General features: G+C 55.0%; 10 protein-coding genes across 10 annotated transcripts; 5 read left to right on the forward strand and 5 right to left on the reverse strand.

The window, feature by feature from the left end:
* Window position 1: 1 nt before the first annotated feature.
* PG985_000178 (uncharacterized protein) lies at window positions 2-1,226 on the reverse strand (the record flags this gene model as incomplete). The annotated part of the gene is made up of 6 exons (XM_066819947.1): window positions 2-70; window positions 126-146; window positions 272-295; window positions 369-488; window positions 675-698; window positions 1,071-1,226. 6 exons carry the CDS (start codon window positions 1,224-1,226, stop codon window positions 2-4), a joined length of 414 nt encoding a protein of 137 aa, XP_066690826.1.
* Window positions 1,227-2,871: 1,645 nt separating this feature from the next.
* PG985_000179 (uncharacterized protein) lies at window positions 2,872-3,672 on the reverse strand (the record flags this gene model as incomplete). Its single annotated transcript, XM_066819948.1, has 1 exon — window positions 2,872-3,672. One exon carries the CDS (start codon window positions 3,670-3,672, stop codon window positions 2,872-2,874), a length of 801 nt encoding a protein of 266 aa, XP_066690827.1.
* Window positions 3,673-4,083: 411 nt separating this feature from the next.
* Window positions 4,084-4,524, forward strand: PG985_000180 (uncharacterized protein; the record flags this gene model as incomplete). Its single annotated transcript, XM_066819949.1, has 1 exon — window positions 4,084-4,524. The coding sequence occupies one exon, from the start codon at window positions 4,084-4,086 to the stop codon at window positions 4,522-4,524; it is 441 nt and encodes a 146-aa protein (XP_066690828.1).
* Window positions 4,525-4,814: 290 nt separating this feature from the next.
* PG985_000181 (uncharacterized protein) lies at window positions 4,815-5,611 on the forward strand (the record flags this gene model as incomplete). Its single annotated transcript, XM_066819950.1, has 2 exons — window positions 4,815-5,062; window positions 5,089-5,611. 2 exons carry the CDS (start codon window positions 4,815-4,817, stop codon window positions 5,609-5,611), a joined length of 771 nt encoding a protein of 256 aa, XP_066690829.1.
* A 180-nt stretch (window positions 5,612-5,791) lies between these two features.
* PG985_000182 (uncharacterized protein) lies at window positions 5,792-7,739 on the forward strand (the record flags this gene model as incomplete). The annotated part of the gene is made up of 2 exons (XM_066819951.1): window positions 5,792-6,044; window positions 6,097-7,739. 2 exons carry the CDS (start codon window positions 5,792-5,794, stop codon window positions 7,737-7,739), a joined length of 1,896 nt encoding a protein of 631 aa, XP_066690830.1.
* Window positions 7,740-7,818: 79 nt separating this feature from the next.
* On the reverse strand, window positions 7,819-9,281 carry PG985_000183 (uncharacterized protein; the record flags this gene model as incomplete). The annotated part of the gene is made up of 2 exons (XM_066819952.1): window positions 7,819-9,147; window positions 9,255-9,281. The coding sequence occupies 2 exons, from the start codon at window positions 9,279-9,281 to the stop codon at window positions 7,819-7,821; spliced, it is 1,356 nt and encodes a 451-aa protein (XP_066690831.1).
* Window positions 9,282-9,925: 644 nt separating this feature from the next.
* Window positions 9,926-11,164, forward strand: PG985_000184 (short-chain dehydrogenase; the record flags this gene model as incomplete). The annotated part of the gene is made up of 3 exons (XM_066819953.1): window positions 9,926-10,150; window positions 10,225-10,436; window positions 10,555-11,164. The coding sequence occupies 3 exons, from the start codon at window positions 9,926-9,928 to the stop codon at window positions 11,162-11,164; spliced, it is 1,047 nt and encodes a 348-aa protein (XP_066690832.1).
* A 1,416-nt stretch (window positions 11,165-12,580) lies between these two features.
* On the forward strand, window positions 12,581-14,299 carry PG985_000185 (uncharacterized protein; the record flags this gene model as incomplete). The annotated part of the gene is made up of 3 exons (XM_066819954.1): window positions 12,581-12,601; window positions 12,992-13,213; window positions 13,310-14,299. The coding sequence occupies 3 exons, from the start codon at window positions 12,581-12,583 to the stop codon at window positions 14,297-14,299; spliced, it is 1,233 nt and encodes a 410-aa protein (XP_066690833.1).
* A 744-nt stretch (window positions 14,300-15,043) lies between these two features.
* On the reverse strand, window positions 15,044-15,886 carry PG985_000186 (uncharacterized protein; the record flags this gene model as incomplete). The annotated part of the gene is made up of 3 exons (XM_066819955.1): window positions 15,044-15,418; window positions 15,522-15,653; window positions 15,728-15,886. The coding sequence occupies 3 exons, from the start codon at window positions 15,884-15,886 to the stop codon at window positions 15,044-15,046; spliced, it is 666 nt and encodes a 221-aa protein (XP_066690834.1).
* A 592-nt stretch (window positions 15,887-16,478) lies between these two features.
* PG985_000187 (FAD/NAD(P)-binding domain-containing protein) lies at window positions 16,479-17,531 on the reverse strand (the record flags this gene model as incomplete). The annotated part of the gene is made up of 2 exons (XM_066819956.1): window positions 16,479-17,010; window positions 17,137-17,531. 2 exons carry the CDS (start codon window positions 17,529-17,531, stop codon window positions 16,479-16,481), a joined length of 927 nt encoding a protein of 308 aa, XP_066690835.1.
* Window positions 17,532-18,030: the final 499 nt, after the last annotated feature.

The raw sequence follows: 18,030 nt of genomic DNA on the forward strand, positions 1-18,030 counted from the left end.
ATCAATTCAATTTGATACTTCTTTGTACCTGGATGCGCTGCTCGAGGCGCGCCTTCTCCTCGACCAGGAACTGTACGACATTTCAGTGTTCAAGTCTTCTCCTTTATTGATGGATCGGAACATACAGCCAGCTCGTTTATGGCGCGCTGGAAACTGTTAGTACGGGTAAAGCGTGCGGACAAGGGGTAAAACTCTAACCTCCTTCTGAAGAACCGCGTACAATAAGGGAGCTGTTAGTAGTGTGGTGAAATGGGGGCTCAAGGCTGCTTACAGCCTTGGTCATCGGCTTTGGGTTCTTTGAGAAGGTTAGTATAAGGTCATATATACTCGAGGTTACTGCGCCATTGTGGCCATTGGTGATAACTCACATTGACACCGCGGCGCTGTTGTCCCGGAGTCAGTTCAGCTGCAGTAAAGCTTGTGCGATGGAACCAGACTCGGAAGGTACGTACGTTGTTGTTGTTGTTGTTGTTGTTGTTGTTGTTCTGCTGTGGGTATTATTCAGCGACAGTTCAGATAATAGGGACCAGATCGATCAGGGAGTCAATACCATGGTTGGTCGGCCAAGATGGGTATTAGTGATGACCTACGTTGCTGTTGCGACGCTGCTGTCTCAGGGTCAGTTTAGCTGCAGGGAGACTCATGTGGTGGAACAAGAGGCATGAGATACGTACGTGCTTGTTGTTGTTGTTGTTGGTCTGCGACAGAAACGGTTAGTGACATCTCATAGACGAAGAGTTAATTTGGTCAGGGTCACGATACCATTTTGGTTGGTTGTTTAGGTGGGTTGTTTGCTGGTTCCAAAAGGGCACAAGTCAGTATAATGGCCATGGAAACCGGGTGCGAATTGGGCTGAACTGACGTTTGCTGATTGATTTGATTCTATATATCATGAAGCCAATTAGTTCACTGCACCGCATCTAGAGAAAAGGGGCTGGGTAGGGGCACATACGATGGATTGTGAGAGGGACAAGGAGGGCGTTTCTTGACAGACGCAAACGAATCCCAGAGGGACTGTCACGTTGCAGAATGCATCAATTGCAAAAGAAGGTGGGTCGGAGATGACTGACTGCCTTGTGGTCAGATTCCGCATCGGTTGACTTGGCACGCTCGATAATGATGATTGCTGTTTCGGTGGATGTCTTGGAGGGCATTGCCTGAAGGAGAGCGAGAACGAGGTCTTGAAAATTTAGGGCCGAGGTAACTTGCAACTGTTTGCCATCCATGGTGTACGGAGCCTAGCAATGTCGGATTTACGCGACTGTAAGAAACCCCACAATGTTGGCCATTTAATTTAAAGGAAGGCACACCTTTCACTTACCTAAATCCTTCAAATGCCCCAGCGTAGCGGGACGTTCTAGGCCGCCGTTGAAGTCGTACCTTACTCCAGTCATTTTCCCTTGCAGCTTAGGTGCCTAAATTGCATGTACCTACCTCTATGCAAGTGCATCAGTCAGTTATGTGAATCAATTGATGAAATTAGGCATGTGGGATTCGTCTGCTGCCTTTCTCTCACCTGAACCTCACTGTGGGCTGGGGATGCTCGCGGTCGCCAGTCGTGGGGAAATACTTGCCGGTCCACACGACATGATGGCAACCACTTGAAAATTCCTCATCTCCAATCTAACTTCTCGAGTTTGTACAAATCTTTTTCTTGTCCCCCATTCAATGCACTTCGAATATGCACGGAGCCAACAGATATCATCGAGCGTGCCAAGTCAACACAGACCATATTTAACACTGTGTAGTCAGTCAGTCACGCCTTCCTCGTCGCTCTCACAACCCAACGTACGCATATTACGAGTTTTGTTCCATCGCACAGCTGGAACTGCAGCCAAGCTGACCACGAACACGAGTCAGCAGCGTTACCACTCGGCAATTGCTCAACGACGGTTGCTGGATGTGGCACCAAGCAGGGCCTGTATACAGGCGATCCGAAGCCGCATTTGACAATCAGACCGCGAAGTAGCCCGTGAGCCATATCTCCTGTGCTCGCATGTGACTCTCCTGACCTTATACTGACATTCCAATCTCCCCAAGGGCCCCCTCTCAGGCACCAAGGCCGTAAGAAACGTCCTGGAGCCACCATTCAACTCTACTACTGACGACTCCGTAGTTCGCAATCCAGCAGAAGGAGGTATGTTGATTCCTTGCCCAGACACTCTGCTCGTGCTAATGGTTTATAGAAAGCCATGGCCGAGTTGGCTGTATGCTCGAATCCATCAAAAAGGAGAAGTCCGGATTACTGATTTATTATACAGTCTCTGGTCCAAGAAAAGGCGCGCCTCGAGCGCCAGATCGAGGTATGATGCTGACTCTTGTTCTCGCGAAGAAATGGACCGAGCGCGTGGAGGTGAGCAATTGACTTTGATAGCTAACTACATAGTATGGATCATGCACAGCTGACATAGTCGATAGGAGTTCGAGAAGAGGAACGTGAGATCCAATTCTTGTCCCAACGCTATGCGTCAATTTGCCAACCACATGGATTTGCAGGACCCGGTAAAGAAGGAAGACATTGATTATGAATATTAGTCTGGAGTAATCGAGGATTAAGGAATAATGGAATAGATGATTTTTACCCCGTTTACTCCACTGACAGTCGAGTAATAGTAATGAGAAAGAGATGTTGCATCGTCATACTCTAAAGTGTCCCTGGCCCACTAGTACCCATGGGCTTCCGGACTGTTTTGTGCTTCCCCAAGAGCTCCGTGGTGTTGGAATGGGTGGTTTCGTACCAGTCATTCGTCACTTGCTCGCCTTCTCAGTGACACACCAGGCGTTGATTGGTCTCGGAGATTTTCGTCGACATGGCGGATAGTATGTGTGGTTGTGTTGGAAGGAGGACTTCGACAGAGGAACCGAGGGCAACTAGTACCACTCCTGTCCCCGAGCCTCACGCCCTGCCTTGGCCGGCCGATAAGCCCCTGCCTTGGCCGTTCCGAGACCCTCCCGTACCAGCGCGACCAGGAACTGCACACCCACGCCCACGCCGTCCACCACCATGACCAGCCTCTCCGCCTCCGTCCCCAGCGCCTCCTCGCAGGCCTCCCGGACGCCCGTCATGCCCGCGCACCCCAGGCACACCGCGTCAGCCCCGCGTTCCTCGACCAGCCGCCTGGCCGCACCCACGATCCCTGCGCGCACCTCCTCCTCGGGCCGGCTCTCGAGGCCGAGGACGGAGATCCGCGACGCCGCGCACCCGGCCGAGTAGTGCGCGAAGCCGTACTCGGCGATGGCCAGCTCGTGGATGACGGCGGAGCGCTCGCTCGTCGTGACGATGCCGAGGCGGCTGCCGCACATGCGCGACGCGTAGAGGGCCGACTCCATGATGCCCAGGACCGGCTGCCCCGCGGTGACCTCCTCGCGCAGGGCGTCGATGAGGGGGTGGCGGCTGAAGCAGCAGACGAGGAAGGCGTCGAAGCGGGCCTGGATCGGCACGACGGCGCGCAGGCAGGCGGCCGCCGAGAGGACGCCGTCGGCGCGGCCCTCGATGGCGCTCGGGGCTGGGCGCGGCGCGGTGAGGCCGTGCACGGTCACGCCGGCGGGGAGGCGGCCGGCGAGGGATTGGAGGCAGTTGGCGGTCATGTGGGGAGAGGAGTTGGGGTTGATGAGGAGGATGGAGATGGGGGCGGCGTTGTGGCCGGTTACTGATGGGAGCGGATCGTCCATTTTCAATAAACGCCCTTTGGGTCTCCTTTCCTTGGTTGAAAGTCAGATGTGAAGTATGTAGCAGCGACAAAAGTAATGTAGCCTATACCATATGAAAGTAAAGAAAAGTCGTTATCATGGCTGGGCATGTCTGCCTTGATTTACTCCAGGATGGAATCCCCCGCTTACCAAATTTGGCCCCCAAGATAGTGAGCTAGATACTGCTGACAGTTAAAATTGGAGCATTCAGGCCGGCCGCAAAGTCCATAGGCTGACAGAGCCTGAGATGATAACGCCTACCCCCTCTCTATTTTACCAACAACCTCCACCACATTTCCCCCGGATTAGATTGACGACCCATCACGATGACCTAGTCCAACCTCGTCTTTTGAAGAGCGAAAAGGGCCACTATACCGCTCTAAGCGATCTCTTATGGCAGATCCCTTATCCGTTGCCGGGCTAGCTGCCGGGCTGGTGTCACTGAGCCTTCAAGTCACTTCCGGCATTACCGAATATCTCGATGCACTAAAATGTCGGGCAGAGGAACTGGACTCCGTCCGGAAACGCAACGAATTTCTTCGCGCATCCATCATCGTCATTCAGTCCTCAGTGGCCAAAGCGCAGCCGCATCACCCAGCATCGTCGCAGGTAGTTATCGACACCATCAAGTATTGCGAATGCGAGATCAAGTCTCTCGACGATCTTGTCGCAGAACTCACAGGATATGACTCGGGCACTTGGCGGCAACGGGTGCAACTCAAGGGCAAGAAGCTGCGATATGTGTTTGATCGGCCCAAAGTTCAACATCTTACCAGCCGGCTGTCACAGGCAAACGTGGCAATCGGTACGGCGCTGCAAGTCCTGAGAATGTAAGATTGCCCCCGCTCCCCGCTTCCCTCACCCTTGTCACTCCCCAAAGATGGATAAGAGCTAAATACTGGGCAGCGATGTGACACAGTCAACTTTCGACAGGCTGGTCGGTATCGAACCCATTTCTCGCGATATATCCACCGATTTGCTAGCCACGCGATCGGAAGTGGTCATATCTTCGCGTCAGCAGCAAACCCAACTGAAACACCTTGCCGGCCAGAATACCAGACAAGACCAACAAATACAAGACATCGCTCATACGTTGGAAGGACTAGCTCGACACCTCGGCATAGATGGCGACATTGGGCTGCGACGGCCCGAAACGCAGGCACGGACGTTCCATCGTCTTCTGGAAAAGCCGTCGAAGACGAGAGAAATTTGCGATGATCTTGGCGGGCGGGATAGGTGGCAAGCACCACCTGACCCGGCACCAGGAGCGCAGCTGGCCCGAGCAACATCCCTGGAGAATCAAACATCTATCCCATCTGCATCTGCAACAAGACCAAGCATCACACCAGTTCCCTTTCCGTAACAACAATCGGTCCTTTCGTTTGGCGCAACGAGAAGATGCATCACGGACATTGGGCCCTCCTGTCCACTTGCTGGTGTGGTCGCAAGCGGCGAGCACCGCAAAGTATTTGGTGTGAAATACAACGGACTAGCTTGGATGCTAAAATCTGCCATCGAAGTCTCTTTCGCTTCTAGCCATGGGGCCGGTGGATGGAGCCTATGTCCGCATATTAGCTTCCGTCCTACCGTTGATGAGCGGACTGATCCCGTCTTCCGCATATTGGAACTACTTGAGGTAGCAGCCGTCGCTCTTTTGCACGAAGGAGAGCAAGGTATCTGCACAAGAGAGCGCGTGGACTTTTTCACGCAATGCCAAATGAGAGTATCCCAATTATTCCAGGCGAAAAAGTCGACAAGCTTGGCGACAAACTCACAGAATCAAAGCATGGCGCATAGACTCGCCAAAGCTACGTATATCCTTCGAGCGAATCAAGTCAGTAGCTATTCCTCGCTTGCCCTGCGCGCTCTGCATACGGGGACCAGGACTCTAATCCATGCCTTTAGGATTCGCGTGGCTTGAGCGGCACTGGGCCGAACGATGAGTTTTTGAGGATTTGGCAAGTTCTCATTTCCGTTGGGGTCCCAGTAAATAGTTACGACTTGAAGGGTAAGTTTGACCACCAAATAATACTTGACGAATCAAGCTTCGTGGCTGGAACCGGCGAAGGTCAGCTTCACAGCGCATGGAGCTTGATGAAGAATGAACAATCAAGCTGCACAATCGCAAGGTGTTGGTTTGCTCACTGGTTTCACTGGCGCACCACCTAACTTCTCAACAGGGAATTCGCCCCTTGGTATCCTATTAGGATCGTCCAATTGGGAATATCCGGAACGGAGCCTGGTCTTGCAAACGGATACAGAACGCGGCCCTGTTTCGACTACAAGTTTGTGGGCGGGAGTCAACGCCCACAAAGTTATACAGCTCTTGGACCATATTCCAAGCCTTCCCCAAAGTACGCCCCTTTTTTATGTTCCACTATTGAATACTAGCTGATCTGTTTTTAGGGTTCGAATGCGGGCCTCTGAGTCTTGCTATAATTTCGGGTGATTTGAAGCAGGTGACTGATCTACTTGACCGGTTTCCAAACACCCTCAACGAACGAAACCTCCTAGGTCATACGCCACTCCACTTGGCTGTGAACAAACCAGACTGTTTAAGCCTATTAACCAAGGTCACACCTAGGTCTAGTGAAATTCTGAATCTGCGAGACAACAATTCACGGACACCCCTCGATTTGGCAATGTCATTAAGCGGGGGACTCTGCCGCAGCAGAAACTTCTATCAAAAATGCCGCGGATGCGGATGTGCCAGAAGCGTCTCGATTCTGTTGAAGGCCGGCTGTGCTGTTCCCCAGCCAGCTGCGGGGTTTCTATCTTCCAGTATCCTCCGGACATCATCGAACCGAGCTGTCAGAAGATACGCTCGTCACATGGCGAATCGCCGTTCACGTCTCAGACAACTTGGAATGAACCATAGTTCGATTCTTGCATTCGAAGGTTTCGTGGTTGACACTGCCGAAATGCTCGATACTCGTGCAGAAGAGCTGAGCAACATCTTGACCAAGCACAACATACGCATAGCCAGCCCATTGGTATTACTCAGAAGTGAGCTACCGAATTACAACGGATCGATTTATCAAAGCCTGAGAAGGCCGTGGCAAGCTGAAATATTCTGGCACTTGATGTTTCGAGACCTGAATTCGCCTAGCCTCAAAAATAAATCGCCACCCTTAGTAACGGCTTTCACCGGTTCTGTCTCATCCTTTGACTACATAGAATGGCTCTTGGAACATGGGGCAGATCCCTTCCGGCCATTTCAAACGAATACGATTTGCGAAGGACGATCGCGAGCCCCTGATGAGACAGAAAGAACTTGCACCCATGCGATGATGTTCGAAATTGGCGACACTATAAGATGCGCACGTTGGGACAAGGAAAAGGCCGATATAGAATACCTAAAAGGGCTACAGGCTCTGAACAACCGTTTCATCCACTTGGGATTAACTGATGCCTGCACCTGTGCGTGCTCAATCAAGGGCTGTACGCTGCAAGTGTATCAATTAAAGGGCCTCTTGGATTTCCAGACGGGTCGCATGACTCCGAGAGCCACTCTGGCAGACCGTCTGACAGACCCGGCACATTTTTCCAGCGAAGTTACCCAGTATTATGAGCAATTCGCCATGACGCTCTCCAAGAGTTGCCACAGGGACACCATACGTTTCCTAACTTTCTCGGCGTTGGGAGCTACTCATACTTGCTGCCTTTTCACCCTCCGGATATGTCGCTACAAAATCTCTCCGGAGGACATACAGGATGTCCAAGACGAAGAGAAAGCGATCTTGGAGAGGCTTGAGCAACTGGTACTCCACTTCGAGGCAGAGCTTTTTGCTATTCTCGAAAAATGGCCGGATCACCCTAATCGACTTGCGGAGTTTTGGCCTAACTATTGGTTACCAAAGATGCAGCAGGTATTGGCCGAGGATGAGGAGAGCCGATTGTCGGAGGAATCCAGGCAAAGGGCGGAGGAGGCGGGTGTCGTCTGGAATAAATCGACCTCTTCATCAGATTCCTCTTTAATTACTGTATATGATAAGCGTGTGTGGGGACACATGTCTAAAGTTCTGGATGATATCGCATCTGGGAAGTAGCGGAAACATGGTTATGAAAGAGAGGAGAGGACGTCTCTCTAAGCCCCCTATTCTTATCCCCTACTGTTTTCGCTCATTCTCACAAAGGGATCTTGAAGCCTCCCTTCACCTGATGGGTAAAGACTTGTCCAGGGTCGACCCTCTGCCTCAACGCCTGCAGCGTCTTGACGCTCTCCTCGCCGTAGCTCCGGATGACCTCCTGCCACGGCGCCGCGTAGTCAAGGTATACATACGGATCGTAAACCCCTAGCTCCTTGGCCCGCTTTTCGATATCGGCGATCAGCGTGCGCGCGGCGCCATACACCTGCTCATCGTGGGCCGCGTCGGCCCATGCGGGCGAGATAAGGAAAAGCCCCAGCGTCTTCCCGACATTGCGCCCCGACGCCGCCGCCGCCAGCCCCAGGGCATTGGTGCGCCCGGCGCCGTTGTGGGCGTTGCAGTACAGGGACGGGGGGAGCGGCTCGTTGTTGACGGCCCACTTGATGCCCGGCACGTCCCGAACCAGCGGCACCGAGGCCAAGAAGGCGTCGTGGGCCGCGCGCATCATGGCCTCGGTGGGCTCGAAGCACGTGGGCACCGTCATGTACCGGGCGGCCTGGCGGGGCTGGAACGCGGTCCCGCTCTGCGCCATCGTCGACATGTTCGCGACGACGGGCGGCGTCGCCAGGGCGGGCAGGGCGTCGGGCAGGGCCAGGATGGGCTGGTAGAGGGCCGGGTTCTCGCGGCCGACCGGCCGCGTGTACGTCAGCTGGTTCAGGGCGACGGTGGCGCCCAGGGCGCCGACGAAGGCCCAGCCGGTGAGGAAGGAGGCGTTGGCGTCGTAGGTCTCGGCCGCCATGAGCTGGGCGTAGATGCGGATCTGGTTGTCGACCTCGGTGAGCGGGTTGAAGGACATGGACGACCATAGCGGGCCCTGCTCAAAGGTCCGGAACGTCAGGCTCGTCACGATGCCCAGGTTGTTCGACCCGCCCAGGGTCAAGCCGGCGACGCCGACCCCGGCGATGCGGCCGCCCGCCACGCTTAGGCCGAGCGGGTCGAGTTTGCTGTAGATGGCGTCCCACGTGACTCCGGCGCCCACGGTGATGGTGGACTTGTCGGCGCTGAGCTCCACGGAGTCGAGTCCTCGCAGGTCGACGGTGATGCCATCGGGCGCGCTGTTGGCCCCGACGAACCAGGTGTGGCCGCCCCCGCGGACGGCGAAGGGGATGGGCTCGTCGCCTTCGGGGGAGGGAGACGTCAGCAGCTTTACGATGGAAGAGACCTCGTCGGCGGTCTTCGGGGTCACGAAACAGGCCGGCTGGACGGATGCGGCCTGGGGGCTGAAGTACGAGGATACGGATGCATTATATCCATCGTTGCCAGGCAAGAAGACCTTGTCTGCTCCGAGAAGGGAGATCAAGGCCTGACACTGTAGTTTTGTGACACGTCATGTTAGTCGGCCGGATGAATACGTTCTTTCACGGTCTGGTTTCTATCTCAATGGCCCATCGGTATCTGAGCCTGGGGTGCACATACTTGGGGAAGGGGTTTATTGTCTTCCATATTTGCTTGCTAATGGAGACACAGTTGTCGCAGATCGTTAATACACTGGCGCCGTCGATTTAAGGAACAAAATGTGGTGTTTCCTTTCTAAAGAAATGGGACCGGTATTCCTCTAGGTGTCGACATAATAAATGCAACACAAGCATGCAGTTGGCTGTGAAGCTCATCAACCAACGACATTAGTAGGCCTGATCTTGATTGGTGTGTTAGTTCTTGGATTGGTGATCATCCTTATTCCCCGCATCGCCACATTGTTGCATCGAGTCGTCAGGTGATGTTCCCCCGGCGCCGATTGTCGCTCAAAGGGTTTTCTTGCCGGCTTTCAGGCAGGCGGCACAGCGCGAATGCGGCACAGTCGGTCCGACGTATTAGCACGAGCTCTCGGTGAATGGATGCAACCAGCTACGTGAGATGTAACTGCATACGGAGATCATCGTAGGCAAGTGACGGGCGACCCACGGAAATCAGTAGTGAGGGGCAAGTAAGGGGTGGGCTCGGTTCCATACTCTCGGGACGAGAAACCACGCCATTTTTCTGCCACACACTTCGCACTCGCAATATGGGTCTGGAGGCCTTTTCTCAACAGTAGTCGTCTGTCGCACCCAAACACCTATTTACCTGAAGACGGGAATGAACTAGCTGTGATGGCCACTACGAACGGGACCTTCCTCCTAACGGGGGCAAACGGTGGCTTGGGCAAAGCCATCGTCGAGCAGCACGCCGATGCCAAATTTCCCTCATGTCATGCCATTTTCACCGTCCGCGATGCCAACCGGGCGCCAGATCTTGCTTCCGACTCCGCTCATGAGATCGTCTCCCTGGATCTAACGGATCTCGACAATGTCCGCCGAGTGGCAGAGGACATCAACGTAAGTTTACTATCACTCAAGTTTACGGACTCTAGAGCACATCTCCTATAGTTTTCTGATACATCACTCAACAGGCCCGTGTTTCGGCAGGCAAGATCCCACCAATACGAGCCCTCGTCTTAAACGCCGGCTTCCAAGACTTCGGCAAGCAGTCGTGGACAAGCCAGGGGCTCGACACCACCTTCGCTGCCAACTATCTCGGCCACTGGCTGCTCACCCTTCTTCTGCTCCAAAGCATGGATAAGGTGGCCGGCCGAATCGTCGTCCTCGGCAGCCAAGCCCACGAGTAAGAATCCGAGTCTTCTCCGTTTCCTTCGCATCTTTCTTTGGTCCCAGCTCGCTCGTTCGTAGATGCACGCCGCCAAGGGCGATCGATCGTTGACTCATATCTGCGTCCGCAACAGCCCCCACGACCCCCGCAACGCGAGCGGCCGTGCCTTCGCCGACCCCAAGTACCAAACCATCGTCACGGACGCCGCACGCGTCCGCGCCATCGCCACGGGGGCGTGGAGCCCGGCCACCGAAGACGCAGGGTTCCGGGGCGGGTACCGGCGGTACGGCGCCGCCAAGCTCTGCCTGATCATGCTGCAGCACGAGCTGCAGGCGCGGATGCTCGACGCCGAGGCCGGGTCGGGGGAGATCGGTCACAGCAACAGCAACCTCTGCGTCGTCGGCGTGGACCCGGGCGCCATGTCGACCGGCATGCAGCGGCTGGCGCCCTGGGTGATCCGCGTGCTCTTCTTCCGGGTCCTGTTTCCCCTGGTGGCGTACGTGGCTCCCAAGCGGGCGTTTCTCGTCCCGACGGGCCGCGCGGCGGGGCGGGTCTTGGAGGCGGCGTTGGGAACTGGTGAAGGGGGGACGGCGCTGCTCAAGGATAAGTATTTTCACGAGGGGGTGCCTATGGAGACTAGTGAGGAGTCCCGGGATGCGGGGAAGAGGAAGGTGGTATGGGAGGAGTCGGTAAAGCTGGCCGGGCTGGAAGAGGGGGAGACTATCTTGAGAAATTGGAAGTAGATAGTTGGGGGTAGCGGATGGATTTCCTTCGATGTGAAACATGCCATGGTCGTTTTTTTTTTTTTTTTTTTTTTTTTTTTTTGTTATATCTCTGGCTGCATTTCCACATCAATATGTTACTTCTCTGTCACCAAGTTACTGTGTTGCGACGAGTATTGTCTGATGTTTATGGGCAAGCCCCCCAAGCGATGCATATCCAGGATCCGCCGAGGAGTCCTGCCGCCAGATCCATTTGGTAGAAAAGACTAGATATTTCGGGGTATACGACCTCGGTATGTCAGGTAACATGCGATACAGACACCGGAGCATGTGTGTCCCGGTACGGCGGCGCACCGGCAGACCCGGCATGTGGATGCAGCTGTCTCGGCCAGGAACCGTGCGTCGCAACAAAGGGGATTGAGCTGTTCGGGTTCGGCGCGACACTAGTGAGAGGTCATCCATTTGCGCAGCTGGAAGCTTTGGCTGGCATCGAATTGAAAGTTAAAATGCGATGAAAGAAACCTGCTCGCACGGGTTGATGAAAGAATACCGCTGCCAGGAGCTATGCATGTCAAAGGGGCAATGACTTCAGTGTAGCAATTCATCCTAGAGCCTCGCGCATCTCGAACAATTTCTTTGGGGGGTTTAACAGACCAGTCGGCAGCAGCTACCCGCGTTTTTTAGGCGATTTCGGTATCGCAACAGATTATGGAATATCAGAAAATAGGGGTCGGTTCGCTACCTACTTTTGGAGCTTTGCCAAGTCGAGCTGGGCAGCTGAGCCCATCAGGCTAAACTCTAACAGGGCCAATCTAGGCCTGACTGGGTCAGCCCCGCCCAGCTATCTCCGACGAGCTGACAGGTACCCACGGATCTTGGGGTTACCCAGAAAACCGGTTGTGCCGCATTTTGGACGACACCAAAACTGTATCACGACATATATACGAATGCCACATGCGTCACTCTATCTGCAAGTAGCCCGGACCACGCAACCACTTGCAGAACTTTCAACCGCTTTCTTATCGGTTCGGCGGCGGAGAAACGATTTGAGACGCCGGCAATCCGTCGTACAGCAAGCTGAAAAAAAAAAAAAAAAAAAAAAAAAGCAAAGTGGAGGCAGCGATGGGAAAACATGCGCTATCGCCCTAGCCTGTCATGATTCCAGAGCTGACCATGCTGAGCCGAGCCAAGCCAGTCATGCCAGAGCCCCCGACTGCCCGAGTCGCAACGGGTCTCTCAATCGCCCACGCTAGTTTACTTATCGAGTCGTCCAGCTCCATCCATCAATTCATTTCCCTCCATGGAATGGACTGGGCTGGCTTGCTTACTACTGAGGCTTGGTAGCAGACCTTACGGGTGGACACATTTTTCCCCTTCGCGTGGGTTTCTTTCCTTTGCTTTCAAGCAATTAGCTTTTTTGGCAGACAGGCAGCAACCATGGTTCCGTCCCTTTTCAGGGTCTCTTTTTGACGCTCGTCCCTGGCGCGAATCAATTCTTGATTTGACAGGTCGCTGTCGTCCTGTCTTGCCTCCCCTATGAAAAAGCACCCCAAACCACCAGCCAAGCCCCTGCGAGAATAAACCGGCCAAGTCTCCTCAAGAATAAGCAGGTCTACAGAACCTCCAATTCCAGTAGTATCGGCTTATTCCACTGTTGTTCCTGGAGTAAGTGGAATAATTCTCAAGACGGTCTATTCCTGTGGTCGCTTGCCGCCATTCCCCAACAAGATGGGAGCAATGCGCTGCGGCCTGCGGCCGATGATCGCGCGCATCGCTTTCCTGCTGCTCGCTGCCGTGGCCACTCTTTCGCTGTACCAGTTTTGGCATTTGACGCTGCCTACGACGCAGTATCCCCACGCCATCACCAGCGCTTTTGGCGATTTGGCAAAGTCGGCGGGGAAACCGGCCGATGCGGCAGTGGACCGTCCAGCGGAAGCTTCATCGACAGCAGACGCAACAGCAGAAGCGTCATCATCGCCGTCGCCGTCGCCGCCACCATCATCGCCAAAAGCGAGCGATGCTGCTCAAGCCCAAAAGCCCAACTGGGGTCCGAGGAACTCAACACTAGGGGTAAGTTCCATGTCATTTCTCACCTCATCCGGTTATTCCCTACCGGCTATCCGCTTGACCAACAACAAGTAATTGCTCACATCTATGACTGTGTAGTTTGATGCCGTCTTGGCTTTGTCAAAGGGAGGTGAAACGTGGCGTGTCCAGGGCCTGCAGGCGGCTGGAGTTTTGACGGGCGTTGATGTCACCTTCCCGCCCCAGCCCACGTGGTCCAAAGAGATGATCGAGGCGTTCGCCGCATTGGGACCGAAGGAGGGCCCAAAGCCAGGGTTCGGTAGTGCAGCCGCCTGGCTGGCCCACATCGACCTGCTCAAGCACGTCATCCAGAGCGACCTCAACTCGGCGCTGATCATGGAGGACGATGTCGACTGGGACGTCAACATCAAGGAGCAGCTGAGCCAGGCCGCCGTGTCGGTGCGCGAGCACACCAAGGCCCCCTTCGAGGCCCACAACCCCTATTCCAGCCTCTGGGACGTCCTCTGGCTCGGCCACTGCGGCGACATCCCGCGCGACAATGAGACGTTCACCTTCTTCAAGGATCCCACGGTGGTCCGGCACTCGACCTACGAGGGGTTCGCGGCCGGCTATATCAACGACCACTTCCCCGAGGGCCAGCGCGCCGTCTACCGGTCGCAGGGCGCCATCTGCTCGTACGCGTACGCGGTCAACCGGGGCGGCGTCCGCAAGGTGCTCGAGTACGTGTCGCGCGGGCAGGAGCAGGCCTTCGACACCAAGCTATTCCACGGCTGCCGCGAGGGCGCGCTGGACTGCATCGCGGTCAACCCGGAGCTGTTCCGGCACTTTCAGCCCGACGCGCAGTTCGGGCAGACCAGCGAGGTCGACAAGCAGAACTGGGGCGGCGAGGACAAGGGCGTCGTCGCCGACGACGACAGGGAAGGGGGCGGAGGGCACGGAGAGTTCGGCGTGGCTAAGATGATCACCGGCATGACCAAGAACATTAGGGAGAGCGCTCGGTGCAAGGCCTTGTGGGATAAGAAGTGCGGCGTGGCCGGGAAGATGGAATCGATAGCGGACTTGGTGAAGGACAAGTTCGACAAGTTCGGTGATTTGTTTGGCGGCCGCTGAGGCTGGTCTGGGGGCATGGCCTCTTGTTACGATAGAAAGACAGTTACGTTTCCATACTTAAATAACCTAATACTCCAGCAAAGATCCTGGCTGACTGCCTGTGATGAACCGTACAACCAACGTGCCACGTGCAGCTTAGTAAGAGGGGGAGGGTCGAAAGGCTCTGCGAGCTATCGCTGGTATCCTTTGACTCGCGCTGATCTGTATGCCCCAAAAGCATGGCCTGCGGGTTTTCGGTATCCAAGCAATCAATATCTTGCGAAAGGTAGCTGCTGCTGCTGCTGAAGAGGCGCTTCATGGAATGCCACGTGTTGCGCCGGAAGAAGGGCTGCAGGGTGGGCACACAGGCGGCCACCACCCCGACGCTGCACTCGACCATGCCCCAATAGCAGTACAATGTCGTGTTCACTGCGGATTTGCCGGACGACAAGACGCTGTCAGATTGATCTTCCGGAATGCAGTATCTCTTGATCTCGCGGATAATAGAGTGACAACTTACGAATGAAATCCCTTCTTGGATCGGCGGCCTCTTGCACAAAACCGACGGATATTATCAGCCGGGCCAGCGACGAGGCGAGAGTCCTTGTTTTCATGTTAGTCATTGTTCGTTCATGTAACAATTGTAGAATGGCCGTGTCTTGACAACACTTACACTGCCCCGACGAGGAACGAGCAGATGGCCACGAACTTGTTCGCCGTCGATAATTGGAGACGCCAAACCTGTTGGAACGGATGGACACGGGATTAGCTACTGATAATACAACCGGGAAGCCCGTAAGAAGGCTGGAATGGACTCACAATAGGGATGGGCATGGCGAAGATGACCACGTCCGTTAGGAACCCCGTGACGCAGAACGCCAGCAGCACGTCGAGAAAGAACCGGCACATGGCCATTTCGGAGACGGGCTGCCAGATGGCGAAGAGCATGGTACCGCAGCAGAACAGGGTCGCCGCGAGGAAGACGACGGCCCACAGGACGATGAAGGCGGCGAGGCCGCGCAGGAGCCGGTCGAGGAGGGTGCGGCTAGTGGTGGAAAAGATACGCCGGTAGAGGAGGACGAGGCTTAGTTTGGTGCTGGCCATGGCGACTGGGAGGAGGAGGCTGATGGTCCATTCGAGCTGGGAGGTCGGCGAACGATTGATTATTTAGCTTTTTCCCTCCTTTCTGTCATGTTGACGGACGAAGACCTGGATCTTGATGCAAAAGGGGACTGCGACGCACCTTGATTGAGACGGACATCTGGTCCATGGCCAGTGTAGATGGGCCATTAAGAGACGACGAGTATTGGCGGTGCCCGAAGGCCTCGTGGTAGACACCGTAGACCAGACACATGCCCACTCCAACGGTAAGGAGCTAGTTGATCATGTCGAGTTAGGTCTCTGGATCAAGTGACCTCTGTAAGACAAGATGGGTTCGACGAAACGTACAAGAGCAGGTAGAAGCAACCAATCGTCCGTTTTGAGGGTCTGCTTTGTGAGGTTTCGGGCCTGGAATCGACAAGCTACTGCCACGGTGGCGAGTAAAGATAGGCCAATGCCTGCAGCGGCGACATGACCAGCCGTTTGATAGTAATACTGCTCGTCCATTTTCAGCATCACTTGCAGGCGGTTATTGCAGTCTCTGACATGAACACTGATTGCAGGATAAAATTAAAATGCGAGCTGCGACTCACGGATGCCCCTTATGAGCCCGGGTGTGTCTGCGGTATAAGATGTTTAGTTGGTAGAAAGAAACCGTGGCGGGAACAAATGTGAACTCAAGTTGTAACTTACTCTTCCGCCAGATCGGCTTATTGCCGCATATTACTGCACGAGTTGCTTAACTCATGCGATCGACGCTGCCAGGGATGCCACCGACCACCCCCTTCATCCAACTGCCTCCTTGGCAAGCGGGTTCCACCTCGACCAACACACCTATAACAAGCGCGTATTCCTGAGTTGGTTTGCCGATCTCTCGGTGTTCGGAACGTTCTTCCTTATCATTTGGTTGGAGAGGCACAGACAACATGCAAAGTGGGTGCGTGGAGCTCAGGGCAGTACAGGGCAACAAAGATATGTATTGAGTAACTCTGATGCTTCTCGTTAAGAATAGGTCGTAGCTAACTCTTCGATCTGGATGTTGGTGGGGTGTTTCAAGTAACGCCACTCCTCAACTTGTAATTGTCTATGTGATACTCAGTCAGCCCGTTGAGGGCTTTGTGTATTTCGCTGCTTGCAACTCAGCGCAGACCGCGACAGCCGCGTTGCATCCGCTCGTGATGGAGCTCGGCGTGACCTTGTAGGGCGTGCTGCAGTCGCCGACGGCGTAGACCCCGGGCACGCTGGTCTGCCAGAAGGGGTAATCGGCCCGGATGTCGCCGGCCTCCGTGGTCTCGAGCCCCAGTTGCTTCACGAACGGGCCCTGCGCCACGGTCGCCGGGTTGTGCACCAGGAACTTCTCGGTCTTGATGGTCCCGTCCGCGAACTCGACGGTCACGGAGTCGGTGTCTTCGTTGCCCCGCCGGAGCTGGTAGATCTGGCGCGGCTCGACGCTGAACTTGGACGGGAGGAGGCTGGCCGTCGCGGCGGTGACGTCGGCGGTGACGGCGTCGTCGCCGTTAGTGTAGAGTGTGACCTTTTCCGTGAGTTGCGCGGCGTTCAAGGCCATGTGGGCGGCTAACGCGCCCCTACTGGACCCACGGCCAGGATACCCGAGGACGCCCCGCCGCGGTCTTCATAGCCGTGGCAGAAGAGGCAGTGGAAGCTAGATTACGATCTCTCGGCGTCAGCTTGATCCGATCCCGCGAAACTGTAGATGAAACAAAGAGAAAGAGAGAGAGTGTGTGTGTAGTACTTACATGCGTCTCCCCCAGAGTTCCTGGTAACCCGGGATCGACGGAAAGACGTTGGACGACCCGACAGCGAGGATGACCTTGCGGAACTTCGTGACCGTGCCGCTGCTGTCGTGGACCTCGAAGTGCGAGTCCGACTTCTTCTCAATCTTGGCCACCTCGACGGAAGAAGCGAATTGGACGGTCGAATAGTTTGCCTCGATGTTCTTCCGAGCCTCCGCGCGATACTCGGCGGGATCCTTGTGGTCCCAGGTCAGGATCATGTGGAATTGCTTCGCGCCCTTGTTGCGGTACTCGCCGTTGTCGTAGACCACGGCCGTGTGCAGCTGGCGGGCGACCGTATTGGCGGCAGTTAGGCCGGCGGGGCCCCCGCCGATGATGGCAACGTCGGTGAAGTCCATTGAGAGTAAGTCGGGCTAAGTTGGAAAAGAAGTACAGACAAACTTTGCTGAGAGGGGTTTGTAATTTGGTAAAGGTGCCGGACGCTTTGTTTGGGATGTCGAATAAATATTTGCGCCACGGCCTGACCTATGCAAGGGGTTTGGTAGCTAATTACGTCACATTATATGTGTGGTTTGGCCAACGACATATGGCTGGCCAATCAGTGCATGCCCAGAGAATCCTTTCCAGTCATTTTGCGTGTTATGCCATTTGCCAAGTTGCTCCCATGCAACCCCCTTGCAGTTGGTCCGCGGAGGATTACGATTTCAGTTCACCCGATGCGGCACAGGACATTAAGTGCTTTCAATGATCTGGGATGGCATAAATCAAACATCTAACTGTCCCAGTAGTCCTGGGATCCTCACTTTGGACTTTGGCCCAGAGGTTTCCCATTCAATAGTTTTGCTTGCACCGCGACAGTTGGCGCATGCAGACCACGCCAGCGACAGACCATCAATT

The sequence above is a fragment of the Apiospora marii genome (assembly GCF_038362585.1).
Source record: "Apiospora marii strain CBS 49790 chromosome Unknown utg000001l_segment0_segment0, whole genome shotgun sequence".
In the NCBI taxonomy this organism is placed as follows: Eukaryota; Fungi; Ascomycota; class Sordariomycetes; order Amphisphaeriales; family Apiosporaceae; genus Apiospora; species Apiospora marii.